Below are 26742 nucleotides of genomic sequence, written 5' to 3'. Positions count from 1 at the left end.
GAACGAGCGTGCCTGGAAACGCTCACCTTCATTATTATTTTTACCAGCAGAGGTCGTAGGTTTAATTATTTTTCCAACTTCGGGGTGTCATTTTGTTCTTGTGTCGAACAAATCCCACACAAAAATAATTTTTATGTGCTTGGTGTTAAATTATAGTCGCTCATACAGGAATTTACACACGGTAAAGGTAGTGATAAAAATACCCCACGATAAAAACTGGTCAAAGATTTTTTAACAGAATACCTCTACAATGAAAGTTTTTATACCAAATTAGTTAGTAAGAAACACTGGGAACAGGGGATTTACATCACCACATAATTAATAAGTCAACAGCAAAATAATAGAGAATAGAAACTTGAAAATTCCCAATTATTAACTCGATTCAAATGCAAAAAAATAATTGATTTAGCATTTTGTATCTTAAAATGAATATTTCGTTGTTATTTTCGATTCAAATCTTAATTATCGACGAATGAGTTCTTCAATCAAATCAAAACAAGTTTGTACTAATTTAAACTTGATAACATACATAAAATTTAACTATTTTAATAAAGTAGACGTAAAAATTTGCTGCAGAATTTGTGGAATATTCTTTGTGTCCATGCAAACAAATGATCTCCCAAGAGGTAGTTGTCTCTTTAACCTGTTAACAAAATAACAAACTGAAAGAGGCTTCATTACTCTGGTAGTTTTCCTGTGTTTTTATTTAATATGATCCTTGTTATTGTAGAAATAAATTTAAACAGCGTATGACATCACGAATATAAAATAAACGCAGAGGCCCTTAACATTGTGGTAATGTGTTTCTATGTTTTGCAAACTTACCTTTCTGCCTGATCACCTAATGAGCCAATAAAAATTACAAAAGCATTAACTTCGTCATCAGAAGTCAAAGCTTCAGCAAACTGTGATGGTCGAATTCCATATCTTTCTAGATTTGCATCACTTAGAACAATAACAAAGTGTTCGTCAGCTTCTTGTTCTTTGATATTCTGTAAAAGATAAACTCAACAATCATGCTTATTATTAAATAAGTTTTATAGTTCTGTTTTACCCATAAGCATGATATAATGACTGTTGTTTTTACTATTACTTCCTGTGTTTTGCTTTTGTAATTACAATTCAATTTGGTACATATTTTATACTGTTATTTTTTACAATTTTAAAAATTGAAAGTTAGTATTGAAAAAAGACTCACAAAAGCTTTACCTTAATTGCATATTCAGTGGCTTCAAGCGTATAATCACCACTCATACAGAACTGTGCATGTGCGTGCATTGTTTTCATTACATCAAGCCTCTCCTTATTATTAGCAGGGGGTTTCTCATATGTTACAAGTGGGATTTCAAAACCGTCACCAGAATGTCCCCATAATTCATACTGTAAGGAATATTTTGGAGTATTATTAAAATATCTTAATACTCCGGCGCTGTGGCATAGTGGTTAGCACGCCTGCCTGTAACCCATAGGTAGGGGGTTCAAGACTCGTCGCTGCTACCATTGTGGGCGTATGTGTCCTTGGGCAAGACACTTAACGACAATTGCTCCAACCCAGTGATCACTAATGGGTTGTCCAAATTATCAGCCATACATAAAAAAAAATCCCCCCAAAAAATAAACACCCACAAAGTAACATACATGGTAACTCGTAAGCTGGCACGAGGTGTTAAACCCGTGTTATAACGACTGTCGTTTTCCAGCCACACAAGGATAAAGTAAGTTACATACATACATAATACTGAACTTTACATTCAAATATAAAATTTCAAATACTTAACAGCCCGAAAACTTTGTGCCAAAGTAGTGTAACTTCAAAATGAAAAATATGATAAATTATAAATCAGTATTTTTAATGGATAATTTTTAAAAGAATATAAGCTACAGTTTGCATGAGTAGTTACCTTAAATTTGTCCTTATATCCTTCAAACGACTCCATTACTAAACAAGCAGCTTCAACACTTCGTTCTAATCTATTGTCAAGCCCATTGAACCTAAAACAAAATCATTTTTACTATTGGAAGTATTACAAGATTGAATCATACTTCATTACTTAGAAGTCTTTAACTGTTTGAAACTGTTTGAAAAAGGCATGATGATGTGAATGAGAGCATGATCATAAAGCGCTGCTAGTTATATACTCGTATAAATGTCCTACAAATAACATTACCTATACATGCTTCCACTAACATCCATTACCACTCGAATTCTTTTCGGTTTTTGTTGTGGCGTTCCAGGCTGTAAAAAGAATTTAAATTTAAACCCAACCAGTTTCTAAACCGCCAACACAAAACTCCATACCTCTGGTTCTTGCTCAGCTCTTCGTTTGTAAATATTTTTCTCACCAGTCAATCCTTCAATAAGTTTCATATCATCCAGCTCACCAGTTGTCTGATGTTTCAACCATTGTCGCTCTTTACCTTTCGCCTTCAATGAAATAAGTATTTTAGATTGGAATCCATACAATGTCAACTGGCATTTTTAAAAACATGTACCTATTTTTGAGTTATACAATGGAAGTCATTTAAAAGGTGTTTCTTATGCACTAAACACACATGGTGTATTCATACACCTTATGCTTACTTTCGAGTTATAACATGGATATCACCTTATACACCAGACGCGAACAATTCTTGCATTTTATGCCCACTTACAATATACAAGTTTAATCAATGTATTATTTACATGATTTATTCCTACCAACCTGTAAACTGTCAAGTATGATTCTCAAAGACTTGACTTGTTTACGAACATGACTGCTAAACTTCTCGTACATGTCGGCATCAAACTCACTCATGCGAATCTCACGAAGTCTAAAATAAATATTACATTAATAAACAAATTGAAATATTTTACATGCAAATGTTGGAGCAATACGCCAACCCTGTTCTCAGTCCTAGGTCAAATTTCCATAGGACCCAAGTCATGAAGAATAGAATGAGCAACTCTGTCAAGATGCGTGCAACGTTCATAAACTGGTAACTTGAAATAGTGTTTAAAAAATAAAGAAAAGAAAAAACCCTTTTAACATAGATGTGTTTTAATTGAAAAAAATATGTACTCTTGTTAATAAATAGATATTTAATGAATAAACAAACCTTTCTTTAAAAGCTTTCTTTGCAACATCTCTTGCTGCCTTTTTCACATGTTCAGGCACAGCTTCCTTTTCCCAATCAGGGACCTGGAAGTGAAAAATAATATATATCAGTTGAATTTATGTGTTTTGAGAAATAAAATACATCCTAATAGTTTCATTTACATAAAAAATACCATTTTAAAAAACACTTTGTTTCTGTATAAAGCAATAGGGCAAATACTCCTCTGCATATTATATACATGATTACAATTCACTCCTGGAAAACTATAACCCACTCACCTGAGTAACATCATGCCCCATATCCAGTCTATAAGGACCCCCTTTACCCCCTAATCCTGCAGTGTCCCTTCCCCCTGTTCCCCCAGCCCATGTATTACCCCCAACATGAGGAGCATTATCAGGGTCTATCTTCCCGTGTTTCGGGGCTGTTACGTCTTCACCACTCTCTCTTTCTGTGGTGATCTATAACAGATTTATTATAGGAATATTAGACTAGTCATTTTTTAAGCATCATGCTTTTAACTGAGTTAATATGTATCTCAGCATATTATACCATAATTTACACAAATAAAGTGTTAAAAAAAGGTTCCACTATAATTTACATCAATAAAGGTTAAACACTCTTATTTTATACCAGGTGTTTTTTAACAGGGATACTGTTCTAGGTTGGTTAGCTCTACTCTATATAAGCAATTTTAGAGAGGGCTACGGAAATTGGACAATATTAACCTACCTGTAATCTATCATCACCACCATCCGTACCAATCATGGCTCTCCATTCATCTAAGGATCGTTTCAAATTCATCAACCCAGTTTCCCATTCACGAACACAGCTGGAATTTAAGTAAAGCTTTTTTGATAGATTTTACTACTTCGCTTTGAGCATTATTTCTTGTATAGTGTTCCTGGTATCTAAGAATGTCATAACTAAATATTTAGCATGAAGTGTATGAATACCCATGTGTCACAAGATGCTCATGATTTCACTCGGCAGTAAACATGGTATGCATGAATACGTGTATAAACTGCATTAGCAGACAGTAAGACACCTATGTTTTATATAACATGATAACTTTTGTTGGCACGAGGTGTATGACACAGAACACACGCGTTATAATGACTGTCAGTTCTCGGCCCAGAAACGGGAAAATTAGCTTTAGCATTTCTCCAATACAGCTGGATGTATAGGAAGACACGAATATAACTTACCCTCCGGCATCCACAGTGTAAAGCACATCATTCTTCCCAACTGCTGTGTTATATCCACTTTCTGAGATGCTACTCTGCCATGATACATATGGAGATTCAGATACAGCTCTGTGCATAAAAAATGAGATACATTAAAAAAACAAAAACAAATGGTAAAATGCTTCTAGTTTAAATAAAAATCATTCTTGACTTTCAAATCCATCTTGGAGTTTTACTTAAACTAATGAATGATATAATAATAGGCCAACCGACAAACACAACTATTAGTGAATATGAGTGGTGGTGTAAAATAATGTATGGCCGAAAATTCAGACAACCCATAAATGACCACTAGGTTGCACAATTGCTGTGAAGTGTCTTGACACACACAAACAAAGCATCCTATTCCTATGCTCTTAGCTGTAGGCAGGTGTATTTCTACAATAATATACAATGAACACAATTAACTATTATTGTATATGAGAAGTTTCTAAAAAATAAGTTTGTAACAAACAATATATATTATTAACTCACTGAGGTAGAGGTACATAACGCAGCATATGCTGACCAAGGTCTGCAACTTCCATACAGTGTGTGGTTAAACTTGGTTTAACACCTGAGAGTTTAAAATACACAGTATTTTAATGCATTAAATGTGAATTAATTTATATGTGTAACCCCAATATTGTGTTGCTTGTGGGTAAATCACCAGTGTTTTAACTGTACAGAACCAGTACTATGAAATACGTAACAGACAAAATTTAAGTCCAGAAAATTATATGATATAAGATATGCATATATATTTCACCTAAATAGCATGTTTAGTTGCTTTTAAAAAAAAAATCTTTTTTAAATGTACATTTACCTCAAATATTTAACCAAATGCACAAGATATAACTTACAAAGTTTTAAACTGCTGAAGACAAGATTAACTTGAAAAAATATATTAAAGCAAAACAACCCACCCTCATTAAATGCAGTATCAGGAACCGATTTAAGCGGAACAATTTTCACAACTTGGTTGGAATCTGATAATATTTGACATGGAGGTTTAGGAGGAACAAATTTCGTCATCCCACGGTATATTGTTCGTCCTTTGTCAAGCAGAGACTCATCTGTATCATTGGTACGAGGGAATGTGTAAATTTCATTCGCTGCCTGGGGAATTGTAAAAAAAGTGTCTTTGGGGATTGAGGTAGTTGAAATGGTTATTAGGTATAAATACTCTAGACATGTGTGTTATAACTTGACAGTAAGCATAAAGTGTATGAAAATATAATGTGTGCCTAGTGTATAAGAAGACACTAATGTTTCAACTCGACAGTGAGCATGAGGTGTATGAATCCACCATGTGTGTCACGTGCATTAGAAGAGGCCTATGTTATATCTTAACGGTGAGCATGATGTGTTTGATAAATCATGTAGATGTATACATACAGTATGTATACATACAGTAACTCAATGGCTATTTTGTTTTTACAGTATACAGCAAGAACAATAACTTAACCCTAACCCTATTATATATTTCTAATCTTTCTTGGTAAGGGCATAAACTCACAGTGAGATCAGGAAAGCCGACAACACACTTTGCATAACAATTCTTATCAACCAACACACGATTGGGTGAATCCACAGCCTGCTTCAATGAAGTGGTGAGCTGTGTGGATGATAATGAAGCAGTGGATGCTGTTATTAAACTTGAAGGTGTGCTGTCTGTAAGGAAATGAATAGGTTATGTTAAGTAAGCAGAATGTCAGTCATACAAAAATGTTAATCACCTACAAAGTTACATCAAGGTAACTCGCAAGCATGCATAAGGTGCATGAAAGCGGAACATACGCATTATATATATTGTATGTAATTTTCCTGTCACGCGAGGATAAAGCAGGTCACAAATTCATTACACATGTTACACAGTTAATATGAGTGAGCTGTATGAAACAAAACATATGTATTATACATATTGTATATAATTTTCCTGCCACTCGAGAATAAAGCAGGTCACACATTCATTACACATGGTACAATGTATGTAATCTAACCATTGTATTTATAGCATAACAACTACAACCGACCTGAGTAAGATCCAAAGCCCATATTCACTCCTTCCTCATTTATCTGGGTAAGTTTATTAGGAATGTTGTCTTCAACAGATTTGGTTGATAGCATGTATTTGCTGTGAAATATAGTTCTTAGTTTGTTGTGGTTTTATATGAGATACATATTTTGCATAAACAAATTATATTTTAACTACACTAAAACAGTTTTTGCTAGAACTATAACTGTATAACTTATTTTCTTAAATTGTTCTTTTTGAAACAGTTCTTATTGTAAAAAGATGTGGTTCTCAAATATGCCAGGAGACCTAAGAAACAGACCAGATCCTACCCATTATCCCATGGACAGTTTCTATAGAACAGTAAGGCACATTATTTATGACACTTTATAATGTTTGTTACCAACATGTTAGTACCTGCTTCTGTAATCAACCATTAGAGGTTTTCTAGACCTATTAAGTCACCTATAGTACCTATAGTAAAAATAAAACCACCCCTATTACTGCAGGAACAGTTTGTACACAACACATTATAAATTACACTCAATATTATTTGTAACTTACATATTTGTATCTGCTTCTGTTATCAACCATTTATCATGTGCTACAAGTTGAAGATCTTGTATTTTAAAATCCACCTTCACCCCATGCACCTGCCCGTCTAATGCGTTCAGATGAAATATCTGATGGCTAAAATATGTTTTAAAATAAATTAATATTTATTATATCAAATGATTTTTTTTAAGTCAGGGATAAATTCTTATTGAATTCTATATACTTAAATATATTATATCATAATTTGGTTCTGAAGTTATAATGTGTCCTATCTTACCCCACAGTACTATATAAGGGTTGCAGATAAACTTAAATACACTTGCGTAAGATGCAATTATATTTATAAAATCTTAAAATCTGCTGACTCACCCATTTTCTTCGAAAAATACGACAGTGCAAAACTCCTCGCTAAATTCGCTACACATCTTGTATGGAGAAGTAGAAGGTGTGGAGCTTGATCTTCTCATCGAAAGATGAGGATCACTTGTTCCCTCCATACCAGGGATGAACAATCTCCGAGTAGCTCCGGAGTTTGTGTCAATCATCAGGAGAAATTTGCTCTGAAAAAATAAATTGTTTATATTCTGTCCTACTTGGGTAAAGGTACAGTATATTCAATAAGACCATAACTGTTGTGCGTTTAAAGCTTGGGATCTGAGATTTTGGCAAGAGTTGACCCATTACCCCGTAAACCAGGGTGGCACAGTCCATTAGTGACCACTAGGTTAGAGCAATGTTAGTTCAGTTTTTTATACAATCCAACAATATATACATAATAACTCTTAAGCAAGAATAAGGTGTATAAAAATACAGATAAGGCACAATAGAACACCCATATTACAATATCTTATATCTTTCCAGCAGGCGAGGACAAATAAGTTACAATAATATTCCACCAACCTTTTGTTCAAACAGCAACAGTTGTCCCTGCAATGATGGACCAAGTGGTGCAATCTTTACATTAGCGTGGGACATGGATCCAACATTAGGAAAGACATCATACATGTCAATATATTTTACTACAGAACTGCCACGCTGGTTCACATACAGAGCAGATCCATTCACAGCAAAAATGTTTACTGTGTCCACTGGTCCACCTGGAAATATACAACAAAATAACATTTACTGAGGCATATGAGCTAACTTGGGCATAAATTTCATGTCTCCTAACCTACCTTCCTATGGGACCTCATTCTCACCAATATTGTATAGAAAAAAATAGCATGTTAAATGACAATAGTTTAACAAGTGAGAGTGCTAAGAAACTGGAAATACATTTGTTAAAAACAGTTGTTTTAGATATACACTGTGTTGCAGCAACAACAGTTTTATAAAAATTACTTAATATTTTTTCATATAATATTATTCTAAGAAACATCACTTACTTTTACTGATAGCAATATCAGTTATGATGTTTGTCCTAAAGAACTGTGGAAGTTGCCAGTGAGCAAATTGTTCACTGAAGTCCAAACCTCTGTCCTCAGTACGGTCTATGTCGTAGTTTTGAACAGTCAAGTGTACTGGACCCTATGTTGGAAAGTTTATTAAATTTAATAATTTTGATTTGAGTTTCCCAGATTTGTTTTTTTGTTTATGTGAAACAATCATATAAAAACATGCATGTAATATAAACATTTTGTAATTTTGTACCACTGTTGTTCTTTGTAAAAAACATTTTAGCAAAGAAACACTTGGTATATGATCTCTCCGTCATAACTATCAGGAAAAACAAGGGCCTTTCATACATTTTCCCACATTTGTCCATTTCTATACCTTATGCTAACTAACATGATTGTCAAACTACATACATACAAAGCATAAATATTAGAATTAGATTCAAAAACCTTACCACATGCGATACCCAATGGTGTATTGATACATTTTGATAAAACAAGCTATATTTGGCTTTACAATTCAATTACCTTAACTGACATTTCAAATGATTCTACTTCACATTGTGAGGAAGATTGATGTAAGAGATTCCAATAACCACTTAGTTTTGGAACTGACAGCGGCAAACTACAAAAAAACAAGATTTGTGTGAGTAAAATTTTATTTCAGATTCAACTTGAACAAAAGTGAGACAATTTGACACAAAGATAGTTTGCATAGTTTCACATACAAGTGGTCATGGTTTAAAGTACTGAAAAAAAATGGTTTCTCAAAAGTGTTTTTGAAGGGTGTCTGAAAATATAGTTGTAAAACAACAGAAAGTAACCGAATCTGTAGTTTTTTTGGATGTTATACAACGTCTCAATGGCCAATGCAGTTTAATCGTCAAGACCTTATGCACTGACTAATTAGCTAAATTTACTAAAAAATACAGGTTTGTAAAAGTTGTTTTCAGTAATTAAAACACAATATGAATAAAGATTTTATGACCAAAAAAAATTCAAAAAAACAAAGACCAAAAATTGGGGAAAAAAGTTTTCAATTTGGTAAAAATAATTACAAAACGTCATATATTGTGTCTATGCTCTTACGGCTTCGCAAGTCTGACATCGTGTGGCTTAGCACCGACAGGAATCCCATGTTTATGCATGACCGATGCTAGTTGTTCCTTTGTCTCTTTACTGTATGCATCAAAATCAAACACGTTTCGTACAACATTTGCTAAACCTTCTTTTGGAAATTTCTGAAAAAGAGCAAATGTTAAAACTACTGTGGAATACTGACAGAAAAAATTATCTACAAAGTTCTATAAACGGTAAAAATCAGGTCAAAAGTTATGACATTAGGACAACTTTTAAAACAGGGGTAATATCATTTTTTTAAGCATCCCAGTTTTAGGCCTAAATGAGCTTTTAGCCTAATATTAATTAACACAGTTTCTTTTTTCCAATAGCTAGACGCAACTGTATTTTAACAACGTAAGCCAGAACCCAATATGTTACTAAAAATTCAAATTGACACCTATATTTTTTTTCACTCCATCCTTTTCGTTTTAACAATTTTCCAATCTTCGCTATCGAAATCGAAAAAAAACACAAATAAAAGTTATTATTATAACTCCTACCTCCAAATGCTTAACAATATTGACCACTTCCCTTGTTGAATAAGGATACGATATCAATCCACGATCGGCCAAGTCTCTCAGCTCACCAAAAGCAGCAACCAATTTCTTCAGAGAAGCTTCTGGCACATTTTCCCCATATTGCCGCAGCATATCTAATTCTGAGCTCACACTGGGGTTATCTACAGCATGGCAACTAAACACATCACCTGTGATGCAAAGTCACTTATAAATAAAAGAATTTGATTGTATGTTTACTGTATACAATTTGACAAAATCAAAATGAATAGATGAATAAGGTTTTATGGTTTTACATCATTTTTGCTAATTATAACTCGTTGTATGATCCTTAAAAAGTTAAAAATGTTAATCGAAATAATTAGACACCACTTTTTAAAAAAATAAGGAAACACTATTAAAAAAGATCAGAAAGCACTGTTTAAAAAGTTATTAAACACAGGCCTACAAAGCCAAACAAATATTCCTTCCTTACCAACCGCTCCAAAGAAATCATTCCCTAGAAAGGGGAATCCCGGTCGATTAGCGAGAACGAACATCCGGAAGTCTGGATGAAGGAGGATCACTTCTTTGTTGGAGGTGGAGGATGAAAGATGATCTAACTCTGAAGGATCTGGTGGGATTATAAGGATGAGGATGGGATTTTGGGTATCAGTTTAAAAAGTGAATTGTTTTTGTGTCACTGGTATGTGATTTTAATCTATATTAACAGTCAATTTTGTAGGTTTGTTTTTAAGTGTGTTTTAATGACCACCATTTCATAGTATAGTTACACATGTTTTTTTTCATTTTATATACTATTTTTACCTTTATTACCGTGTGTGAGGTTGTTTATATATTAATGTATAACTTGGTGACATTTCTTGGCACATATGTCAAATTGACAAAGAATCTTAGTTTTAACCAACATAACTTTCTAGCCTGTTTTTAAGTGTGTTATAATGATCACTATTTTATAGTAACCCATGTATTTTTTGTTTATATACTATTTTAGTATTATTACCTGCATCACCATGGGTCCATGACTAATGGGGCAAAGTAAAGTTAATTATATATTCATGTATAACTAGGTGACATTCTTAGCACAGAATCTTAGGTTTAATCCACATAAACTTCTAGCCTTGCTTTGTTGCAAAGGTGAAAGTGGCTTGTCATGGAAGCTTATACATTTAGGCCACAGTTGGCCTATTACACTGTAGTGATGTGACAAAACAGCCACAAGTAATTAACAACAGTCAATGCTATGCATAATTTAGACAAAATATTTGTGTCACAATGTAACAAAACACCAACCTGTTACAATCTTTCTCCCATCTGCAAGCGTGGCTCTTCCAGATTCAAGTAGAGCTTTCAATATACAAGTAACATGGGTGGGAGCTTTGTCTGCTTCATCAACCACAAGAGCATGACCTAACCTTGCAGCTCTAACAAGTGCAGAATCCTCATATACAATGATACCATCACGAACTGTGGGTTGCACAGTTAAGCTTTGAACTGTGGTATCCCTTTGTTAATTGAATATAAATAGTATTTGAGTTTTTCTTACCAGCAACCACATGTATAAATATATATATTTAACTTGCTTTGTCTTTGCGTGAGCAAAAAAGGAAAGGTGTTATAACACGGATGTTTTGTTTTATAAACCTTGTGTTTACGAGTAACCACATATGTAACTTTGTTGGTGATTTATAAAGATTCAGACCCAAAATGCATGCTTAGGGTAATACATTGTTTTAAAGTAGTAAGTGTTACACCTATACAGTTGCACATTACAACATTTGCTTGGATTTAAACATTTTTAGTTGAATTAAGTTTATCCAACTTAAACAATACAATTGATAAAAGGACAAAAATGCCTAAAAACATTATAATAAAAGGCTGTTAATTTATCTTACAATGACACTTCATAGTCAAAATCACCTGAAACTTACCTATGCAGTTGAAGGTATTCTCTTGGTTTATTAAGAAGATGCAAAAATCGATCCACGATCTTATTCTTACCAACTCCCTGGATAATACAACAATAACTGTAACTGTGAAGGGGACACGTTTAATAAATACTAAGTATACATATAAATCACTGGTTTGACTTGTCGTTAACAAATTGGGATTACCTATAGGCTATGTTTATGCATTTTTTTACAGCTAGCAAAAAAAATCGTTTTGTATATTAAGTACTTACAGTATAACAAAAACTCACAAATTTTTATATTTCAAGTTAACTAAAGAAGCATGCCATTAAGTTTTCACATTAGGTAATACTAAAAAGCATGGCAATATAGCTACCATGTAAACTGTGCAAGAAAACTCTTATATTATATCTATGTTATTCTACCACACAAGGATAAACCGCATACCTGGTTTCCCACCAACAAGATATGTTCACCCAGGTTATAATCCTGCAGCATGTCTCTCATCACTGATAGATGCTGAGCATTATCATAGAAGAGGACATCAGGAACCTTTGCAACAGAAGATTCAGCTTCAACATTATCTCCTGTGTATACAGGGGCAGATACGTCGCCAATTTTAAGAATTCCTTCTTTTATTTCACCTAAAAAAATTTTTTTAGGGAAAGAAAATCTTATAAAAATTGTTAAAAAGTGTTAGATAAGAAATGTTTTTTTAAGTATTTTATTTAGGGTAATCGGTCATGTCTTTAAATCTCAGGTCACATGTGTCAATCTGCAGGACTCATGCATATATAATAGAATAGCATTTAATTTGAAAAACTTACAAGAAATATCATTCATAGTAAGATCCTGAACAGGGAAAGGGTCGGGGGGTAATCCACTTTTTTCTAAAGCCCCACACAACGCAGAACGTGCTAATTGTGGAAGAAACCTAAAAAAGAGAAAAGTTTAATAATCAGAGCTGTAAAAAGCTAATAACAGTGATTCAAGCATTATTATATTTTTTGTGATACAATTTATATGTAGTTGCTAAGATTAAAATTTGTAATTTTTTTGTTTTATTTCGTATTTAAGTTTTACTTGTTTAACTCTTGAATAAAGAGACACAAAATCACAACACCCATACTATATGTATTCTGGCATTACAAGGTTGAGACTAAGACTACAAGTCATGCTTTTATGTTTTATTTGCTTATGTAAGTTATATTTGTTTAACTCTTGAATAAATAGACAGAAAGTCACAATAGTTGTATTACATGCATTAGACTCTTATGCACTATTGTATTTAAAGTATTTAAAACTTACAAACCTGGACAAGCAAGCTTTATGAACCGCATCTGAAACTAGTTCGGACCGGTTTACATTATGCTGACTAGCTGCCAGCGTTTTGCTGATTCGTACTAACTGTCGAGTGGATAGAGAAGCAGCTAGCGACACTGAGTTGGCATCTTTGGCAGATCTGAGTTTCTGACATAACTTGAGCAAACCTTTGATTTCAGTAAGACTTACATCAGGTACCTGTTCAAACATATTTGTTATTAATTAAACTAGTGATTACTTTATTGTTAACACTGAATGAAGGTTATAGAATGTTAATCTTATTCTATAACATAGGTGTCTTCTTATATACTAGACACACATGGTGCATTAAACGCCTCATGCTCACTGTCGAGTTATAACATAGGTGTCTTCCTATACCCTAGACACACATCACACATGATACATTCATGCACCTCATGCTTGCTAAAACATAAAAATACCATTTTAAACTCACAAGTTTCTGAATAATTTCCATCTCATTATTGATATTTAGAGGTTCCATGTGATGGTACAAGAAGAGGGTGAGTAGTTCGGGGTTCAACCATTGTTGGGATGACCCCTGAGTGGGGGGTTCCGCTACACCGACCATGCGGAACGATGGGTGAATACGATAAACTGACCTAAAATTTCAATATTTAACATTTGTCGGCATTATATTCATAGCCTATTTATAAAAATAAGACACAACTTTTCACGTAATTGATTTACAAATCTATGTTACTTTCTACCAGTTTAAAAGTTTTAACAAAACATTCATAATAAAAAGAATTAATTGTATATTTATAATAAAATCTATAAAAATGTTACTTTTCATTCAATTCTTGATCAGTAAGATTCAATTTTTCTTTCATTCCATCAAACTTGTCGTGTCTTATCAACCGAGTGCCATCATGAAGAGTTACTTCTCTATCATGAACCAATCTGTCATATAACATGTATTTAATTATCTTTTCAAATACAGGAACTACAATAAGATTAATTAAAACAGCCATGGTATAGCATGAGTTCTTTAATATTCTTTTTGTTCAATATAGAAACACCATCATTTTGAAGAAAGGTTTTTACATTACATCATGTTAAAACTTATGTAAACTGAGTTGCAGCTCACCGGAGCTAGCTTAACACACATTTAGTGTATAATTATAACAAGGCCACCTGTCATACCAAAATACCACCTTTTGAAAAATTGTATTTTAAAAATATAATTCCAACACCACCTTTGTAAAATTGATAAAGTTCCTGGGTTGACTCGGTTCAGTCCATCCAGTACAGCCATCCCTCCTTCCATTGCTGCTTCTATTAGTGGTGATAACTTCCATACAGTGTCACCATTAGGCAGTGTATATCGTTGTTGTAATAAGTCCCGAGCTGTCATGTCTTGGTACATAAGCACGGGTTCTGTCCGGTAATTTAAAAGCCGGGAGAACTCGCGTATGACGCTAGATTTCCCACAACCCTGGGTTAAAACAAAAAACTTTGGTAAAAAAGTTCCAAACTATGTGACAAATTTGTGCACCTGCATGTACTTAACGTTTCTACTATTGTGGACATATGTATTATTGGGAAAAACACTCAACAGTAATTGCTTCAATCTGGTGGTCCTGCTGGACTCTCTAAATTGTCAAATCGTGCACTATATATATATAAGGTTACAAGTTATATAATACGTCGTAACCGGCATAAAGTGTATGTGATAAAACATCAAGTTATAACAACTGTCGATGCCCTGCCGCACAAGGGTAAATTAGATACAATTAATGTTCCACCTAAAAATATATATTGCAAATTTTAGGCGCAGTCTTACCTTCCCACCCACTATACAAACATCCATGGCAGTATGACTAAGCATTAAGTCAGCAAGTAAGCGTTGGTGATATGGTGTTGCAACAAATTCATCTTTAACTGAAGATCGTGGTCCATGTATGTGATCACCACACGATACCTGGGATATAATATAATATATTGGTTTTTGCAGTGGTTAGGTGCTTGTATCATAACCAAATGATACTAGGTTCAAACCTAAGCAATGACATTGATAACATTGATAGGTGTATGACTGTATGCGTCCTAGAGAAAGACACTTTAAGGAGATTGCTCCAGCCCAGTGTTCACTAATACGTTGTCAAAATTGTCAGCCATACATTAAAAAATTCTAAAATAAAACCGCCTGCAAGTAGATATTTCACCTTAAATGAATGAGTTTGTTGATTTGAAGCAAGAGTTACAGCCGCTTGATTATTCTTGTGGTGAATATCTTTTAACACAAGTGAGTCTACACTTGAATTTGAAGAAATATCAAATTTCTGTAAAAAAGAAAAAAAAACTGATGTATAAGTTTTAACCTTTTATAACACAGTCTCTAGTAATGTATTTTCACTGACAAATTATAAAAGATAATATTCTTTATTTTCAATTTTCCTAACATATTTTATAGATACTTGTTTATGTAGTTAGTACCTTATAAATATCTTCTACAGCTTGAGTGCCATCTTTGTTTAATACAAGTTTGTAAGGATACAAGCGAGATAGAAGGTTTTGTATTGGATATTTTGGTAACTGTAACAGAACAAAAGTTACAGGAAATAACAAATTTTAATTTAAAATAAAAAAAATCAAACCTATGCCTGGCTTTTCTGGGCACTTTACACTAATAGAAAAAAAGGATCTTATCACTGTTTTTTTTCTTGTTTTTATGGCTATAGCAATTTTGCTAAACTGCTTTAGCATGAAGCGTTTTACTCACTGAATTTGTATATTCCAGATGCTATTACACAACGTTTAAAGGTATGAGAAGAGTCTGTACTATGTACGATACTATAAAATTTAATTTAAAACGCACTATATTTCTCCTAGTAAGGTGTAAACATGACATATACCTCACAACACATACTGAGCAATAGCATTTACTATTGATTAAAAGCAACTCCCACCTTTTCCATTATCTTTGCAGCTTTAATGAGATTATCAAGTGGAAAATGAGGTAGACCTAAGTTAGCAGAGTCCTGTGTCACCAATGCAGAAGCACAGGACAGAGTTTCGGCAAGAAGAGTTTCATTTACTGATGGAGCAGTTTTGTAAAGCTCTTCTAGTTGGTCCTTGGGGTAAAAGGTTGTCAATCATTTTGGAGCACAAAATATATTTAAATATGGAATAAATCTATTTTTTATTAAGTTAGATAAAAATTATGTTATTGGTTAAAAGTTAAGACAAGTCTTATAACCTTTCCTACACAGAGAGAATATTATTCAGAGAATTTACAATTATATTCTTGCCAAACAATTTGAAATATAAGACAAAAAAGTCAAAGCGTGCAGAAAATCAAAATTATATATGAATGTAAAAATTATAACAGACCAAACCTGATGCGAAACTTAAATGAATGAATGAAATTTATTTTATCTTTGTTAAAATGGATAAAACCAAAAAACAAATAACATTTTGGATAAAAGTTTACAAATTATTTTTTTTACAAAAGCTTAAAAACAAAAAAAAAAAAATAAATAAAATAAACAACTATTTATTTAAGCAGAATTAAACTTACACTAAACCCAATATGATAAACATCCCTGGCTTGAAACCTTGACCTTAATGGAGGGTCTAATGGGTGGCCTCGATATTTAGGAACTGGTAATCCTAAAGCAAATACTCTGAAGTTTTCACTGACACGAACTAGTTGCCAGTCATCCAAAGTTTTCTTTGAATGGTCCTGTTAATGCAAGGGTGGTGTAAGGTTATTTTGCCACCATATATAGAACGAACAAATAAACGTTTTATTATGGCAAAGACAATCGTTATAACCTAGAAATATAACGAGCTGTTCTGCTTCATACACCTAAAGCCTGCTTCTCAATACAAAAGTGTTTTTTTAACACCATGGGTAGAATGAATAAAGAAATGTTTTATCTTTGTGTGGCCGGGCAAAAACAGTCAGTAAAACTTATAGTGCTGCAGTTCTGAGTCGTACACTTTGTGCCCGCTTATGAGTTACTACATGTATTGTTTTTTTTAAAAAAAAACCATAAGGGACCACTGGGTTGGGGAACTGCCGGTAAGTGTCTTGCCAAGCACCATTTATGACAAAGTCAGCATACATTAATAGCTAAACAACCTGTAGAAGTTGATCATAGCGTTTGTGGTGCATTAAAAACCTCCCATCATCTAATTGCATCTCTCTATTCTCAAGCAGGTTGTTCAACGCAGGTAGGACATTCCTTTCAGCTTTCTCTACTCCCTCAATTATCAACACACGGCCTTCAACAGCAGCTCGAACTGCACACTGAGAAAAACAGGACGCTTTAATAGTTACATTAAGGGAACACTTACGTTGTAATCTTAAGAAAAAAATTAGACATTACCAGTCAAAAATTTAATAAAAGATCATTAACTGTATGTCTGGCAGAAGTAACAGAATAGTCCAAGATTTGTTGTTGAAGAGGCAAGTTTTATTACCCAATAATATGATTAGCAGTTAAAATGCAATATATATCGATCAGGTCTTACATTGGAGCATTGCAAAGGATCTGGGATAGGCCAGATTTGGATTAGAGGTAAAAATGCTACAATAAATATATATTTAAACCTGGTCAATATAAAATGAGGTTCCTTGTTTCATTTCTCTTCTTTGTTTTAAATCACTTTCAGTTGTATCTCTTGATAAGGATATGTATTCCACTTCTTTTCTTGTAAGTTCCTATATAATATTATTAAAAGAAACTTATGTAAATGTACATTTTTGGTGAATAAGTGCAAGTGTTCCACTTTATTGTTACGTTTCTCATTTGGTTTGGTGTTTTACTATATAGAAACAGGTTTTACAATTTTGTTAAAAGTCTATACAAAAAGAATGTCCAAAATATACTTCATTTACCACATAAATCAATGTGGTTCCTTATGTTTGGGGCCATGAATATAACTACATTTTAACAATATCAACTAGGATTTTATTTAAAATAAAAAAACATTACACCTATGTCATCCATCAACACAACCCACCAAATATTGCATTGCAATTAATCGACGTAAAGGTCCAGGTGGACCAATTAAAAACACATCTTGTCCAAGAATATCTTTTTGAGCCATCCATTTCATATGACGAAGAATAGATTGAGGTAGCTCTTTGTTTTCCACAACTACAAAGAATTATTGTATTATACCCATAATACATCTACTAAACTTTGGCTGACATATGTAAATGATAAATGTTTCTATTTATCCCAATTCCCAGATAGAGGGGCAATGACATTTCTACCAACACAGGTGTTCTGTTTCATACACCTCTAGCTGAAGGTAGCAGCATCAAGCCTTGAAACTGTATCTTCAGGAGAAGAGACATGCTAGATGCTACTATTTATGAAACTTTTTTATAAATGTATTAGATGTATGGCTGACCTCTACCAAACAGACTATATAAGTTACAAGCCACCATATATGCTGCGTGACAGTATGCTAGAATTATAAACCAATTGACTATTTGCCCTATTATTGGTCTTGATTTAATAACAATAATAATAAACATACAAATGTAAACTTACCATATGCATATGGAACTAGCTCAGGATTTTGTGGAGTTTTTACAGGAACTTTAACATTACCAATAGAAACATATCCATCTGGGTGAAAATATGTTTATTTACTATTAAATATATCTGTGTTTGGACACTTTTAAAGCTTCATTTGAAAAGCATAGTCACACAGAAACTGGTACTAAAAACACTTAAAAACATTTATTTTACAATGTAAAATAAAACACTATAATGAGTATAGTGTTTTATTTTACATTGTAAAAATCAGTGTAGGACCCTATTTAAAACGTTGCGGTAACATTCCACCTCAAATGGGGTACTTCCGTCAATATTTACAGAGAAAATATAAAATGGGTTCTTATTGCTTACCATGTTTGTGTCTTGAACACGTAACATGTTGATTATCCTTGTTTAGTACTGCACGGAGATGGTTTATTCTTCGTACTGATTTCTCCGTCTTCATTAATATACGCAACATTTATAAATATATATTATATTATTATATATGTACATTAAAACTCAATCCTGTAACACCGATATTGTTTATATTTAAATCTAACTGTGTATGACTGTGAGATGTTTTAACTGAGTGAAAAGAAGGCTGGAACAAATAAATATGAAAAAAATAGTTAAGGCTGTCAATACGGCAATAACGAAATGTAAAATAAAAACTTCAGTTATTCACTGGTAGATTGCCGAAGTGTGAATGCTAATCTTTGAACAATTTAGCTAACTTTATGCATTTGTTTGACAAATTACATACTGTTCAAATCGGAATAAAACAAATATCTTTTTAACAAAGGTGGTATATTTAACATGTTTATAGCAGACAGGCCAGTGTTTTGAAGCATTGTTTGTCTAATTGTCCATCTGCATAACTCTTGTAGGTTAGGAGCCACCATGGCTATTTCAGCATGTGTAAAATCAAGACTGTTGCTGCAAACTTTAAATGATATGTTTGGTATGACAGAAAACAACAAGTTTAGTTTTTTAATGTTGATATTTTCAATTTCATCATTTTCGTCATCTTCGTTTGAAGATAAAAGCGAACTTTGCAAAACATTGAAGAATTTGACGTGAATCTTCTGAGCAGAAGAAGGAAGCTCGTTATTTAACATTTTCTCATGAAGTCCGTATTTTAGTAGAACCTTTAAAACGTAAAACGAATGCTGTTCAGAGGAAATCATCATAGGAATGAACATGGATTTGTCCACAAATTTACCAGACAAGGCAGCTCCACGTGATAAGAGAATCTCAAGCACTTGGGCAGTTTCAACCAACTCAAAACACCAAGGTAGCAAATTGCAAAGAATGTCTTCACCGTAAAATAAAGTATCAGTTAAATCTGCAGCACTACAGTCAGGTAATAATCCATCAATGGTGTAGCCAGCATCAAGTAATGCAAGCAAGCAACCTGCACAAGCACCCTGTACAGCTATTGATACTGGAGAGCAGGATTTTAGCAAACCAAGTTTCTTTTTATTTGTATATTGTACTAAAAGCTTTACAGCTTGCAGGTTGCCAAGATAGGCAGCTGCTGCAATAGGAGAAACTTCTATATCATGTTTTCCAAAGTTACACATAGCTGACAAGTGAGGGTCAGCATTATGATTGAGCAGCAGTTGAATAATTTCTGTATAATCACGCTGCACTGCAAGGTACAGTGGTGTAAAGTGTTTCTCATCGCAAGCATTAACGTTACAGTGATTATCAAGCAATATGTTTGTTATTGCAATTCTATTCAGAGTGTCTTTAATACAGACTGCAATGTGCAAAGGGGTTCTACCAAAATCATCCATAAACTCAATGTTTATTCCAGACTTCAGTAGAATTTTTACACTTTCTAAATTCTCCTGAGTTACCGCAGCATGAAGTGGGGACCCTTCTGATCCATCACGGATTAACTCACTAACTAAAATTCCAGGAAATTTACTTAATATTAGTTTTAATATATCAGGATAGTGGACACTTCTCATAAGAGCATCACATAGATCAGGCTCATTAGTTTGGCAAAGGTTGAGCAATATTTCCACAGTGTTAAGATGCCCACCTGCTACAGCTAAGCACAAGGGGCTTCCAGCGGCCATAACGTCAAACGGTAATGGCCATATCGCAGAAGGGACCTCGCCATTTTCTAATGCTGTTTCAATTAAAAGTTGAACGCACTCAGTATGGCCTTTGCTTGCAGCTTCATGAATTGGAAACCAGCCTCTGTTATCCTTCACGCAGTAATCCTTTTTTTCCAGCAGCAACCTTTTAAGTAATTCCACATTGCCGTTTCTGGCTGCTAACCCAACAGCCGAGCATGTGTCTATGTAAGACAGGCCAAATAACTCGGCCATATTAAAGTGACATTACGGTCCATGCAATACACTACAGACTACACTAACAACCTACACGGCGTATATTAATGTTAGGAATGTACAATAAAAAGAATGACTCAACACATTTGTGGTTAAGGACTTTGGACCTGAAATTAGGGGATTCCCGAATACCTGATCTTCGGGGAAACAGCATGAGATGTAGAAATAGTAGGTAAAAAATATTTTGGGGAGTGATAACTAGGGATACGACGTGTTTTCTATACGGTGCATCTGGAACAATTTCTAGTGGGACGTTTTAATCAATTTAATGTGTCTGCTTTTTCGACGATGTCACAACATAGTGCTACAGAGAAAACGTTTGCGCAAGAGCTAACCAAAGGAACTGTCACATTATTTCCGCTCGTGTCAAATCGTATCTCAGTTATCTCGTGCTGCAAAGCGAAAACGGGAAATGTTTTTATTACGTGAGGAGCATGACGTCCTAGGATTTAGTTTGTGGTGTATAAAACGTGTGTGAAGCAGAACACACGTGTTATAGGCCTACTTATAACGACTGTGACTGCACATAAATAATATCCTGCTTCGTTTTTAACACATAAATAACCATGTTGCTAATAATATCGTACTACCAATATATGACCGCGAATAACACCATTTTTACTAAGGTTTATAATCTCACGCATTGTAACTGAAATTTAAAAACCAACGCATGGTTTTTCCAACCAAATGTAAATAGGTTTTTAACTGCAAGCGTGTTTTAACACACTTTTTTTGTCGCTATATAAAAGTCATTATTATATTCCTTTAACGTCGTAGAGTCGCCCATAACGTGTTAGCCATCTCATTATACGTAAAAAGATTTTACTGGAAATCATGTTGGCTTCCAGTAAGAAAGGATGGAGATGAAATATAATTGTCATCGGAAACGGGATATGAGATGCCTTCAAAATGGAGAGTTTATATGGGGATAACTTGACACATCGAAGTGTTGGTATTGTTTCAGCATCCTCCGAATGCTATAAGTAAAGAGTAGATTTAGATCATACTTTTAAAGTGTTTCGATCGCTGTGTGTAGAATGAATAGGCCTGCAATAGGAGGCGTTTATGTAGAGGGGTATAGTAGAATATATATCCCTTACCAGTAAAGAAACATGCGTACTAAAACTCGTAAAAGGGCACTAGATACACAACATTTGTGTTATAAGAACTGTCGTTGTCCGCCACCCGAAGATATATAAATCGCATTTCACTCTTATTTAAATGATATATAAACAAATAAATCAGCAAAGACGATTTAACACAAAACTGTAGTTATACCTTTGGTAAAGTTGTTTTCTCTTAAATAAGTTTAATATTTTGGGGGCTTAAATTACGAGTATTATTTGCTACAATTATATTCTGTTTTTCAATCAGATAACTCCAACTCTCTACCTCTGCAATACGTTGGAATTTAAGAAGCAGTTGTCGACATAGTGGTGTCTGGTTTTCAATGTGTAAATTTGGTTAATTTACGCCTGGATAACCCGTACATAACTATTGTTGCATATCAACTTTTACTGTGAACACGGAGTTACGATCAATACATGGCTATTCTGCATAAAAGAATATATAGACGTGTTTAATATTATATGCACATTTGGCGTATTGTAAATTTGACGGTCAATGAATGATCAATAAAATAGCATACTTCAATATTGCTTGGTAAACCAATGAGTGGAAACTGTAATACAATATGGTTTTAATCTCTTTGGTCTCGACGCAAAACGAATGCCATAGGAAACAAAATTGAAAAATAATAAACCATTTTAGTTAATAAATTCAATAACCCTTGCCTAATACTCTGTATTTTGCGCCCCATTCCAAATTTAGTGCACGCACTTGTCCCCAATGGTGTTTTTAATGGAAATACAAAGGCAACACTTTTAAATGTCAGGAAAACGTCATTGATTTGACAGAATGTTGGAGTTCTTAAACAACAAACTGTTCTGTCACCAGACAACAGACGTTAGATAGTTAGGTAAACGCACGCTTTCCGTAGCATACGTGGTTTAAATTAATACGTAATGCAATTTAGGATATACGAACTTATGATACGAATTTCGGCAGGTAAAGTATGCAATAAACATGACCGATTCACGAAAAATCGTACAATCTTTTTTAATTATTTTTCTGACTGTTAATTTACAAAACACAACGGCCGTAACGCCTGACATTAATCGAAAGACAGCAAGTGATATAATCGGCGATTTATCAAAATCCCAACTGCAGGAACTGCTTGGTATGATTGAGAATCCGAACTCCCTTGATGGTAAATATTTAATGTCACTTCATGTAGTAAATTTATTATTTTGTGGTTTAATTTATGTTTTACAAATACATTATGTTTGTGAAAATCTAAAATGTACAATTTCATTATATGTGGTAAAATGTACAGTTTCACTATATGATGCAAGTTTATAGTAAATGAATGTTTTTTTATTTAATAATACACTGCTGTTTGTCATGTGCCTGCGTGAATAAATAACTCACAGTCAATTACTGTCAGTCCTATTAGCACCAAGGTGGTATATCTAATCTCTAGATTATTTTACCAATTTCCAAATGACCCAAATAAATGGTTAAAATATCACAAGCTAAACAATTCTTACAACAATGTACACTTAAATATTTTTTTTGTATCTTTAAGTAAAGATCCACAAAAAACTGTGTATTTGTCTAATGCCATGGCACAGTTGGTTTAATGCTCGTTGCTGCTTCTATTGTGGGCGTATGTGTCCTAGGCAAAACACAACTCGTAAGCTGGCCCGAGGTGTATGAAACAGAACACCCCGTGTTATAATGACTGTCCCTTACCGGGCATGCGAGAATAAAGCAAGTTACGTACATTTATTTAATTAATGAAGTACATATTAAACAATGACCATTTTTGTTTCTTTCAGGTACAAATTCTCAATGCGCTGGACAGTTTACAGAGAACACAAACAGAATTATCCGCACAGAGGATTCAATGCATAATGGGGCAAAGTTCTTACAAGTTTCAACCGAACATATGACCACTGATTCATGCAAACAACTATGTTGTGATTATAAGGACCCAAATAATCAACAAAGGTTAGAATTTGAAACTGCACTGATGGTATTAAAATAAACTTAAGGCTTATTTAAAGTTTGTAACCAACATTTCGTCTGCATTAATAGGCGAGGTTCTGTGTTTACCAAAAAAGAGAAATTTCAAAATTATGTTATTGGACCAATACCAGTTTGCGTCAGGAACTGCCATACTCTGTAGACTGCAACCAATAAATGTTAGCTCTCATGTCAGAACAATTGATAACTAGTTTAAAGGTTACTAAAAAAGGTTTAATTTTTTAACTACAGTCAGTGACAACCTCAAGAGACTAAATCATGTTCGAATTAATTCAGTGGACAGCAAAATCTGTCAGTTTACTTTATAATTGACATCAGTCATTTTTTCAGCTGAGAAGAGTTGACTGATTGTGCAATATTTTACTACCAAACCTACTCCACTAACTACCAAACTATTCCATTAACAAGATTTTCATTTACTATGTTACTGTAGACTAACAGAATTCACATTAATTAGGTGCGACTTATCCGTGTACCAAGCGAGTAGCACCCGCTCAAGAAAACCAAAATGTTTCATATTTTCATGTTTAAACGAGTCAACTGGAGAATTCAGTTGTTTGTTCTCAAATCATGCTGGTTATACAAGCTATAGAAGAAGGGAAGCAACACCAAAAGCTGTTGTCCTGGTATGTGTATGCCGCATAGTAGACACATTTGATTGAAATTTGACCTATAAGATACTTGGACAAACACTGGTATTACGACTTTTGAAAAAAGCATTCTTAAAAATGTGCAAAGGCAAATAAAAAACCAGAGAACATGGGATCTGTTGGCCTGTAACCCACTTTTATGCAAACAAACAATTACTTACAGGCAAATGATGATGTGTCTCAGCTACAAGAAGTTATTGATACCTCAACAACTACAACAACAACCACTACAACCAGCCCTACAACTACAAGTTCACCAACAACTACCACTACAACAGTTATAAGTGAAGCACCTACAACTACTTCAACAACAACAAGTACAACAACTCAACCAACAACAACTACAGCTCCTACCACAACAACAACAACTGAAAGTACGAAATATTTTTCATTACATTTAAGTTATAACAATATATACATTTATATTCTTTCATTAATCAAATAACAGTATATGAAATTTACCATGTAATTAAACAATTGCCAGATCAATATTCGCTAATACTTAATACATTTAGAATTATTTAAAAAGCATATTTAATATTCTTTGAGTATGATATTATAGCTTTAAAAATTGCCATGCAGAAAATTGCTGTGGTAGGTTGAGTTTCCACATTATTTATGTTGCCACAGTTTTTACATGCAACAACAACTACTTTACAGAGGAATCATGCAACACCAACTGTGCACATTATGAATGGGCATGCGACAACAAATGTTGTATTCTTGCACGATTTGTTTGTGACCACACTAACCAGTGTGAAGACGGCAGCGATGAAACTGATTGTCCTGAATTACAAACTCAACCCATAGGTTAGTGCTGAATTAATTTAATGTTTGTTAGGAAATCATGCAAACACAAAAACCATGCAAAAACAAAACAATTTTTATTTGCTGTGCAACAGCCCTTGCAAAGTTGTTTTTTACTAGTGAAATATATGTTAATTTTTAAGGTCAGAGTATCAGTTTTAAAAGGTACATTATGCCTACTGTGTAGTAATTAGTAGACCAATGGTAGAATATTTTTATTTTGCAGTCAATACAACATTAAAAGTGGTTCCAGTGACAAAAGTGAATGTCGTTGTGACGGAAAAACCCGAAGTAGAAGTAATGGTTGATGATGTGATAGTGCAGGAAAGTGTTTCACCTGAACAGGGAGCTGTTTTACCTCTTGCGCTTGGGCTTGCGGTCACTGCCTGCATCATCTTAATGGTGGTGTGTAGGATTCGGGTCATGAGGAAAAAATTGCGACGGAATGGAGGCCCCTTACGCATGGATGAGTCAGATTACCTTATTAACGGCATGTATTTGTGATGTCACAATCTTGTACACTGTTTGCACTTCACCACTGCACATAGGCGTACTGTTTTTTTAAATCTAGGGTGACATTGTTACAATGTGGTTACACTCAAAGTTGTCAAACACCGGGATCCTCTTATATTAATGTGTTAAATGCAATATAATTTGACTCTTTTTGTTTGTATAGACACCCAACAGCAGAGTGAAAGTTCTTTTTTTTCATATGAGGTCCCCCGTTTTAAAATTTAAGGTTACATGTCACCCTACGCACCTGTAATGTTACACCTATGCCACTTTGCAGTACCGTTTTTAATCATTAAGATTTTATTCAGAAGCATCCTTTCAATCGTCAAAGCAGTTTATATTCGAGATTATGTTTCTTCTATGCCATGAGTATTAACCAAATCAATTGTTATAAATAATCATACTGATCATGCTGCCTTACATGATGGTTTTACGTATTTCTTTTATATAGTTGGGTGTTTTCTACGTGTCATCTGTTTTAATAAACCTGTTCTACACACAACTGTCACTGTTTTGTTCTTCTGTACTGCAAAGTACTATATCTCTGTCTGTCAGTAGGAACTATCGGATAGAATGTATAAGCGGGTAAAAACACTGGTATAACCCATATGATAGTTATAA

The 26742-nt window shown here is 33.8% G+C and overlaps 3 protein-coding genes across 3 annotated transcripts; 1 reads left to right on the top strand and 2 right to left on the bottom strand.

Moving 5' to 3' along the window:
• Positions 1 to 77: 77 nt before the first annotated feature.
• On the bottom strand, positions 78 to 19191 carry LOC149736849 (von Willebrand factor A domain-containing protein 8-like). The gene is made up of 41 exons (XM_089876549.1): positions 19050 to 19191; positions 18690 to 18767; positions 18151 to 18287; positions 17738 to 17848; positions 17267 to 17434; positions 16700 to 16864; positions 16089 to 16253; positions 15616 to 15714; positions 15345 to 15461; positions 14963 to 15100; positions 14376 to 14614; positions 13966 to 14079; positions 13613 to 13778; positions 13148 to 13356; positions 12663 to 12769; positions 12283 to 12479; positions 11857 to 11933; positions 11219 to 11430; positions 10401 to 10538; positions 9911 to 10116; positions 9378 to 9529; positions 8817 to 8913; positions 8280 to 8421; positions 7795 to 7991; positions 7264 to 7454; positions 6904 to 7029; positions 6359 to 6459; positions 5842 to 5996; positions 5249 to 5441; positions 4818 to 4899; positions 4305 to 4412; positions 3829 to 3928; positions 3375 to 3557; positions 3097 to 3179; positions 2703 to 2811; positions 2300 to 2425; positions 2169 to 2236; positions 1902 to 1992; positions 1210 to 1380; positions 826 to 992; positions 78 to 643 (listed from the first exon to the last, which is right to left on the bottom strand). Exons 1-41 carry the CDS (start codon positions 19156 to 19158, stop codon positions 541 to 543), a joined length of 5697 nt encoding a protein of 1898 aa, XP_089732675.1. The 5' UTR covers positions 19159 to 19191; the 3' UTR covers positions 78 to 540.
• A 14-nt stretch (positions 19192 to 19205) lies between these two features.
• On the bottom strand, positions 19206 to 21161 carry LOC149736848 (uncharacterized). The gene has a single exon (XM_089876571.1). It carries the CDS (start codon positions 21020 to 21022, stop codon positions 19436 to 19438), a length of 1587 nt encoding a protein of 528 aa, XP_089732697.1. The 5' UTR covers positions 21023 to 21161; the 3' UTR covers positions 19206 to 19435.
• Positions 21162 to 22995: 1834 nt separating this feature from the next.
• Positions 22996 to 26623, top strand: LOC149736847 (low-density lipoprotein receptor-related protein 11-like). The gene is made up of 6 exons (XM_089876596.1): positions 22996 to 23312; positions 23944 to 24115; positions 24609 to 24777; positions 24965 to 25175; positions 25462 to 25611; positions 25835 to 26623. Exons 1-6 carry the CDS (start codon positions 23129 to 23131, stop codon positions 26110 to 26112), a joined length of 1164 nt encoding a protein of 387 aa, XP_089732722.1. The 5' UTR covers positions 22996 to 23128; the 3' UTR covers positions 26113 to 26623.
• Positions 26624 to 26742: the final 119 nt, after the last annotated feature.

Source organism: Ciona robusta, chromosome 4, assembly GCF_009617815.1.
Source record: "Ciona robusta chromosome 4, ASM961781v2".
Lineage (NCBI taxonomy): Eukaryota > Metazoa > Chordata > Ascidiacea > Phlebobranchia > Cionidae > Ciona > Ciona robusta.
The sequence above is the reverse complement of the archived record's forward strand: the minus strand, read 5'-3'. Positions and strand labels throughout refer to the sequence as shown.

Bases quoted from the DNA above. Each gene is read 5' to 3' on its own strand.
- LOC149736849 (XM_089876549.1), bottom strand. From the start codon at position 19,158: ATGTTGCGTATATTAATGAAGACGGAGAAATCAGTACGAAGAATAAAC. The intron at 16,865-17,266 runs GTTGTTTAGCTA...TTGCATTAACAG, and splicing joins GCTATGATCAACTTCTACAG to GACCATTCAAAGAAAACTTT. The intron at 15,715-16,088 runs GTGGGAGTTGCT...GTTCTGTTACAG, and splicing joins CTGCAAAGATAATGGAAAAG to TTACCAAAATATCCAATACA.
- LOC149736848 (XM_089876571.1), bottom strand. From the start codon at position 21,022: ATGGCCGAGTTATTTGGCCTGTCTTACATAGACACATGCTCGGCTGTT.
- LOC149736847 (XM_089876596.1), top strand. From the start codon at position 23,129: ATGACCGATTCACGAAAAATCGTACAATCTTTTTTAATTATTTTTCTG. The intron at 23,313-23,943 runs GTAAATATTTAA...TGTTTCTTTCAG, and splicing joins GAATCCGAACTCCCTTGATG to GTACAAATTCTCAATGCGCT. The intron at 24,116-24,608 runs GTTAGAATTTGA...CACATTAATTAG, and splicing joins GACCCAAATAATCAACAAAG to GTGCGACTTATCCGTGTACC.